The 8,210-nt window shown below is 39.6% G+C and overlaps 1 protein-coding gene across 1 annotated transcript; it reads left to right on the top strand.

Moving 5' to 3' along the window:
- Window positions 1–773: 773 nt before the first annotated feature.
- Window positions 774–1,721, top strand: LOC134376127 (olfactory receptor 2T27-like). Its single transcript, XM_063094791.1, has one exon. The coding sequence runs from the start codon at window positions 774–776 to the stop codon at window positions 1,719–1,721; it is 948 nt and encodes a 315-aa protein (XP_062950861.1).
- The last annotated feature ends 6,489 nt before the right edge of the window (window positions 1,722–8,210 follow it).

The raw sequence follows: 8,210 nt of genomic DNA, 5'->3' as shown, positions 1-8,210 counted from the left end.
ATGTGGTTTACATTGGGATGCTATGAATGAATCTAGAGAACAACACAATCCTAACTGTATCAGCTCATTCCTCTGTTGATGCAACCTCAGGTAATTGGCTGTAGTAAAATTTGTTTGTGATCACAGGAAATGGGTTTGTCTTCATCACTGGGGCTTAACAGAACATACTAAGCAGAAGTCCAAGAAGTAAATAATAAAATATCCAAGAACGCAGCATCTACACCATGAAATCGAGAAGAGTCATAATAGAAGCTCTGAGAAGCATTGTAATAGATTGCACTGACTGCTTCAAATTCCTTCTTCACCCCCCATTACCACGATGATTCACTGTGGGTGGAGTTTACTTCCCCACTTTACTGATATTGCCTTCTACATGTGACTTGCTTTAGTCACGGGAATGTGGTTGAAAGTGACAGAGTTTGTTCCAAGCTCAGGCCTTCAGCTGAAGCATATGGTTCCACTTGCCTGTTTCTGGTTTCTGCCGTCCCCCATGAGAGCAGCAGGCCCCAGGATGAGAGACGTGTAGTGGAGTATGCCTGAGATTGGCCGTCAGTGTACAGCAGAACACCCCAGCTGACTCGCAGACGTGGAATTTTAAAAAATTACATGTTTGTTCTCATAGACACTGAAATTTGGAGAACTGCCTTTTATATTACATTATTGAAACAATAGCTGACCAATAAAGCATATTTCAAAAGGTCTTATAACATTTCATTTGCCTTTTCTTTTCCTTGCCTTTTTCTTTAATAGGTTCAACCAGATCAGTCACAGCTATGGAGGGAGGAAATGAAACATTTACAACAGATTTTATCCTTCTGGGACTCTTCCCCAATATGAAGTACGTCTGTATTCTTATTCACACTATCATCCTGATCTACCTCGCTGCAGTCACCGGGAACTTTATCCTGCTCCTCCTGATATGGATGGACGTGAGGCTCCACACCCCAATGTACTTTCTTCTCAGCCAGCTCTCTCTCATAGACCTGGCCCTCATCAGCAGCACTGTTCCGAAGATGGCAATCAACTTTTTCTCTGGAAGGAGGAACATCACACATCTTGCCTGTGGAGCTCAGATATTTTTCTTCTTTACACTTGGAGGTGCTGAATGCATCCTCTTGACCCTCATGGCCTATGATCATTATGTAGCTGTATGCAACCCTCTGAGATACGCAGTCATCATGAACCAGGGGGTCTGTGTGCAGATGGCCATAGTGTCTTGGATTGGGGGTATTTTAGCTTCAACAGCTCATACAATCTATACCATGAATCTACCTATCTGTGGCTCCAGGGAAATCCACCATTTTTTCTGTGAGATGCCAGCAATTATGAAGATCTCATGCACAGACACTGCTACCTATGAGCTGGTTGTCTTTGTGATGGGCATTGCCTTTATTGTCATCCCTTTTGGACTTATCATGACTTCCTACACCCTCATTTTTCTCACTGTTCTTCATATGAAATCCCTCAAAGGTGGAAGGAAAGCCTTGGCCACATGTACCTCTCATCTTATGGTAGTAAGTTTTTATCTAGGACCATGTGTTTATATGTATATGACACCTGGTTCCTCCCACACCCCTGAGCAGGAGCAGGCTGTGTCTGTATTTTGCACTGTCCTCACACCCATGTTAAACCCCCTCATCTACAGCTTGAGAAACAAGGATGTGCTGGAAGCTCTTCAGAAGGTCCTGGGAAAACATCCAGTAATTCAACAGAACACATAATAGACAAGGTAGAAAACAAAAATCTAGAAAATCCAGAGGCAAAGACTAAAGGAGTGTTCATAATTGCATTTTTCAGCATAAGGGCATTTGATGCAGCCCTATGGGTAAATCTCATGGTTGAATTCAATCTACAGTTTTAATTCAATCATAAAAAAATTGTTAAAAGCTTTTTCTTAATCCGTTTCTAATTGTTTACACAAAGGATTAATCCAACTGCTGTTCTTCAAGCCTGTTGATGAGCATAAAGCACAACCTTCTCTTCCTGCGCCTGTAATATTGAGACATTCATCAGCGTCCTTGAGACTCATCTCTGTTCAGTGTTGCTGGTGATTCAAATCTTGCTAATTCTCAGCATTGGAAGCACCAACTTTCTGGAAATACAAATTTGACTAATAAGTTAAAAAGTGGGTCTTATCATGGGCAATCATAACGTAACTTTTCTATCTCTTGAATGCCTGGAAAACCCAAAATTTGGGGTCTGTTTCCCTTACCTATATTGGGTGGAAACTTTCCTTATCATTCTCTGTTAAGAAAGTTTTCAGATCATTTACATTGTAGAAAAACAGAAATTATATGCATTGTTCAAAAACTAATGCACCTAAACTTTAGTAACAACAGCAAGTCTGCTGTGGGTGAGTGAGGCACAGATGCCTTCTCTCTCGGCAATTTTCAAGCCACTCTTACCAGCTCCAGGTTTAGGCCCTTCTACAGGAACTCAGGAGAGAAAGGGGAAGTGAGGATCTGGAAACACTTTACGTACCTTCTGCCTACCTACCTGTCTGTGGAAAATACTAAGCAATCTCTCTGGGATAAGTACATATTCACAGCTACATTTCTTTTTCTTGTAAGATATTTTAACTTCTTAACAACTCTAATTCATCAGTAAAATAGTGTAGATAGGTCACCATGAGTAAACAAAGATAAAAGTGACTGGATTCTTTATTGGGGTTGTCAGTGAAGGTAAAGTAATTGCCATAGAAGGGAATGAGTTGAAAAGAATAGAGGGCCATGAGTAAGGTTTGGTTAACCAATAGAGATGAGTGAAATTTCAGTGGGTTATATGAGCATTAGACAGGTGTTGCACTGGGGACCTCAGAAGGTGATCCATGCTGGCATGTGAAAGACACAAATTGCTGCCTCAGGCCAGAGTGGAGCTGTCTACCTCTCCATGTAGATCACAGATCAAAGGCAGGGAGGCCAACCGGATGCTACAAGATCAAAGGCTGAAAGGGGCAACTACACAAGCTCTATTTTTGTGACTTTGTGACAACTTCTTTTAAGACAATATCATCCTCATTATGAAAAAAAGACATTAAAGTCTCATTGGAATTGGTGAGTCTCAAATCTAGGGCCCTAGTCAAGTTTCTAGATGAAGTAAGGTTTTCTTGATTTTTTTCTGTGACTAATGAAATGTCTCCAGGCTCTCAGCCCACATGAATCACAAGGAAACTGTGCAATGAAAATATACTTCCATAATCATTATCAACAATAACCAGTGTTATTCCCACAGAGGAAATAAATTTAAATTGCATTATGTAGTATTTAACACTCCCCAGGTCATCAAAAATCAAAAAGCAGTCAAATCTGTTAGGGGATAGGATGTACAGAAAAGGGCATATCTTGTGTATGGCTGGTATAAATGTGCAATGTTATTCCTTTTTGGAATACAATTTAATATAATTAAAAATTGCTTGCCCTTCTCTGCAAGAATTCTAATTTGGGGGATTTTTCCAAATAAATGAGATATAAATGTTAATAAATAACATGTGCACATGCAAGATTTTGGTGAATTATTATTCAAACATGAGAATCACCAGAATGATAATGGCTTAATAAATTGTGGTACATTCATATCATGGAAAATTATGCAGCTTTTGTAAACAATGATGGGAAACTATACAAGATAACTAGGAAGATCTTAATAGTGGATTTGGAAAAAGAAAACAAGATTCAAGGTCAAATGTATATAATAATAAAAATTAATTTTTAATAAAATAGTGATCCCAATCCTGCTAAGTGCATGTGTGCGTGTGTGCGTGTGTGTGTGAGTGAGAGAGAAAGAGAGAGAGAGAGAGAGATTTTATTAATAAAAGTAATTAGATGACTTCCATGGTTTTACAGGAAGATGGAGCTTGATCTGTGGGTGGGAAAAAGGGAAAAAGTGATGTCCATAATTAAGTAAAGTTAAAAGTAATGTGTGTTCCCATTTGGGTATGTAAATTGTGTATAAGTATGTACGTGTTTTGAATAATGTGCATAAGAATACGCAGGGTGTGGTAATGGCGCTCACCTATGGCTAAAGAAGTTTTAGGTGACCTTTACTTTTATACACGTCTTTTACTATATTTACATTTAAATCTGACAAATAAATACTGTATATATTAATGTAGTACAACATGATGTTTTGGTGTATGCATGCATTGTGGAATGGGTAAACCAAATTAATTACATATTTATCACCACAGATACTTATCTTTTTTTATGGTGAGAACACTTAAAAATCTATTCCTTTAGCAATTTTCAAGTATACAATCCATTGCTATTAACTATAGTGACCATGTTGCACAATAGATCTTTTGAAGTTATTTCTCATATTCAACTGATCTTTTGTATCTTTTGACAGACATCTCCCCATTTCCTTCCCCACCCCCCACTTCAGACCCTGGCAACTACCATTCTACTCTCTGCTTTTAAGTTTGACTTTTCTAGATGATACATGTAACTGAGATCATTCAGTGTCTGTCTTTCTGTGCCTGGTAATTTCACTTAACAGAAAAAGCTATACATTTATCTGTGTAACAAATTACAGAATTTCATTTTTTAAAAATTTCAGTCCCTGTTTATTATATTTTCTTTAACCATTCTTCCATTGATGTGCACTTAGTTTGATCTTATATCTTTGCTACTGTAAATATTGGTGCAATAACACACATTAAAGAAAATATAGTCTCTTCAATAAATGGTGCTGTAAAACCTGGGTTGCTACATGCAGAAGAATAAAACCATACCCCATATATCATTATCTACAAAAATCAACTCAAAATGTATTGACCACTTAAGTGTAAGGCCCAAACTATAAAACCACTAAAGGCAACATAGAGGGACTCTTCAGGACATTGGTCTGGGAAGTGTATTTTTTATTTTTTTATTTATCATTATATAATGTAGTTGATTTTTGTACCCCTTTACCAATTCCTCTCCTTACCCCATCCCGTTCCCCCTTTCCCACTCTCATCAACATCATATCTGTTTTCTTTTTTTGACAAGTTCAGGAAATTATTGTGATTTTTGTGTCTTTTTCTATTTGTTTGCTTATTTATTTATTTGTATTAGCTCCCACACATAAGTAAGAACGTGGTATTTCTGTTTCTGTGCCTGGCTTATTTCACTTAACATAATTTTCTCTAAGCTCATCCATGTTTTTCTTTTGAAGTTTTTAATGAGACCTCAAAAGCACAAGCAACAAAAGCAAAACCACACAGATGAGATTACATCAAACGAAATCTTCTGCACAGCAAAGAAAACAATTGACAGAAGTGAAGACACAACCAGAAGAACAGAAGAAAATATTTGCACACTTTGCATCTGACAAGGGGTTAGTATCCAGGATATGTAAGGAACTCAACCAACTTAATAGCAGCAAAACAAATATAATTTAAAAAACAAGTAAAAATCTGAATCAACATTTCTCAAAATATGACATACAAAAGGCCAATGGGTATAAAGAAAATGATCAACATAACTAATCATCAGGAAAATGCAAATAAAGAATATAATGAGGTCTCATCTTACCACAGTTAGAATGGCTATTATCAAAGAGACGAAAAATAACAAGTGGTGGTGAGAATGTAGACCAAGGGGAACTCTGATAAGCTGTTGGTGGGAATGTAAATTAGTACAGCCATTATGAAAAAACAGTATGGAGGTTTCTCAAAAAATTAAAAATAGAACTCCCATATGATCCATCAATCCCACTACTGGTAATATATCCAAAGGAAATAAAATCAGTATGTCAAAAAGATATCTGCACAACCATGTTTATTGCAGCTATATTCACAATAGCAAAGATGTTGAATCAACGTAAGTGTCCACAGTGGAATACTGTTCCACCATAAAAAAAAAAGAAATCCTGTCATTTGCAGAAACATGGATAAAACTGGAGGTCATTATGTTAAGTGAGGTGAGCTAGGCACCTAAAGACAGATACTGCATGATCTCACTCACATATAGAATCTAAAAAGTTGATCTCATAAAAGCAAAGAGGAGACTTGTGATTGCCAGAGGATGGGAAGGGCAGGGGGAAGGGGAGAACGTGCAGAGGTTGGTCAAGGGGTACAAAGTCACAGACGGATGGGAGGAAATATTTCTAGGGTTCCCTTACACACTGTGGTGACTATATTTAATGATAATGTGATGTACATTTCAAAATAAAAAATGAAATAAAATTGCTGATATCACTTTGACATACTGATTTTCTTTGCTTTAGATATATACTCAGTAGTGAGACTGACAGGTCATGTGGTGGTTCTGTTTTCAATCTTTTGAGGAAAACTCGTATTTTTTATAAGGCCTGTACTAATTTCCATTCTCAACAATAGTGTACAAGGGTTCCCTTTTGTCCACATCCTCACTGTAGTAGATTGAATTATGACCCCCCAAACTCACTGAAGATTGAATTGAATCTTGTGTCCCCTGAGATTTACGTATTAGAAACTTGGCCCCCACCGTGGCTATTAAGAGGGTGGGAAACCCTATTAAAATGTTATTGAAAGGTGGGGCCTTGAAGAGGTGATTGGATTGCAGGACTGTGCAGTAGAGAATGGATTAAAAATGGCAGTCAGGGATGTGGTTCAGAGGGCTTTAAAAGAAGAGAGGAGAGTCTGCCTCTCTCACTGCTCTCTCTTGCCCTCCCCACTCCACCATTTCTGCAGTGTGATGCCTGCCATCGCTGAAGCCACCACTTCACAAGATGTGTTTCCTGGACTTTGAACTTCCCTATTGTATGGCTAAACCACATATTACTTTTCCTTCCACTAGTGGATGAATATTTGAGTTGCATTCATTTCTGGCTATATAAAATAGTGCTGATATGAGCATTCATGCCTGAGTCTTTGGATGGCCAGAGATGTTTATTTTGGGGGGTGTCGGGTTGGATCACAGACCCCTCTGCCTTGTCCTGTGCATCTCCTGAATCAGGTAGTTGAAAAAAGATTCTGGCAGCTGATAACAAGATAGACATGCTTTATTCTGACATGAGCCCTGCCAGCCAGTGGTTCAGAGCTGCTGCCTTTTATACTGAAAGTACACAGTAGTGGCCATGAGCCAAGGAGTACATATGGGCGCACATGTGCAGTTATGCTACTGTTACATAACTTGCCTGCAATGGATGTGCTGAATCATACCCAGCCAGATATGAGGCGAGGGGGCCTGACTATACTGACTCCATTTTCTTCACCCCCCCAATGCTTCAGGATCCCTCACTGTACAATCTATGTGTCTGAGATCCTCCATGACATTCCCTTAGTGAGAATGGCTGACCATTGCATCCATAGGCCGCAGCAGCAATATAGGCTGCAGCAACATGCCACCAAAACACAGGCACTTCCTCCCTGTACAGCTAACACCCACCTCCAGGAGGACAACATATTGGCTCACCATTCCTGGAGGGGATCTCTAGTCATTTGTGGACAGTGTGAGTTTCACCGGTTCATTGCTGCAAACTTTGCTAAGCAACATTATGTGACAGTCAGGCTTATACACACAGCATTCTGTTCAGGCCAAGTTCAGGCAGCAGTCGTCAGTGGGATGATCTCCCACAGGAATCCTGCGGCCACACTGGTAGGAAACTCAGTGCATATATATGCTCCCAGTCAACTGTGCTGTTGGCAGCCACAAGACTGTTGGCAAAAAGACAAAAAAGTTGTTGGCACCAATAGAGGGAGTTCTCATCCCTCTGGCAGAACACGTGCCAGCTTACCATCCTGGAAAGAATGGTTGCAGGAACAGGTGCTATGGCTCTATGCAACAGAGCCTCCACTGGGGAGGGCCTGCCCTTGTGGGGTCTGTCATTCAAGATTCTGACTGTTGGCCATAACGCCATGTCCACCCCTTCAGGGAAGGGGGTTGGATGGATAGCCTTAGTCCCTTTTTCAGAAGATCATTGCACTATTCAATCATTCCCACTGCTGGGGATGATATGGCATGTGTAATTTCCACTTAATAGACAACTGGGAAGCCCATGTCTGTACTTCATGTCTAGTAAAGTGGGTTTCATTATAGCTCTCTGTGACCAGGTGCCGACAAGGCTATTCAGTGCCTTAATAGTGCTTACTGGGTCTGGGGACTTACAGGGCTATACAAACAGAACACCTGTAGCCATATCAATGGCTGTATAGATATACCTGAAATTCTCTGACCTGGACAGTAGTCCCCCAATGTCCTCTTGCTGTCAAGTCAGGGGCACCCTTCCATGAGTTATCTGCTTGTTGG

Source organism: Cynocephalus volans, chromosome 4 (assembly GCF_027409185.1).
Source record: "Cynocephalus volans isolate mCynVol1 chromosome 4, mCynVol1.pri, whole genome shotgun sequence".
Taxonomy (NCBI): Eukaryota; Metazoa; Chordata; class Mammalia; order Dermoptera; family Cynocephalidae; genus Cynocephalus; species Cynocephalus volans.
The sequence above is the reverse complement of the archived record's forward strand: the minus strand, read 5'-3'. Positions and strand labels throughout refer to the sequence as shown.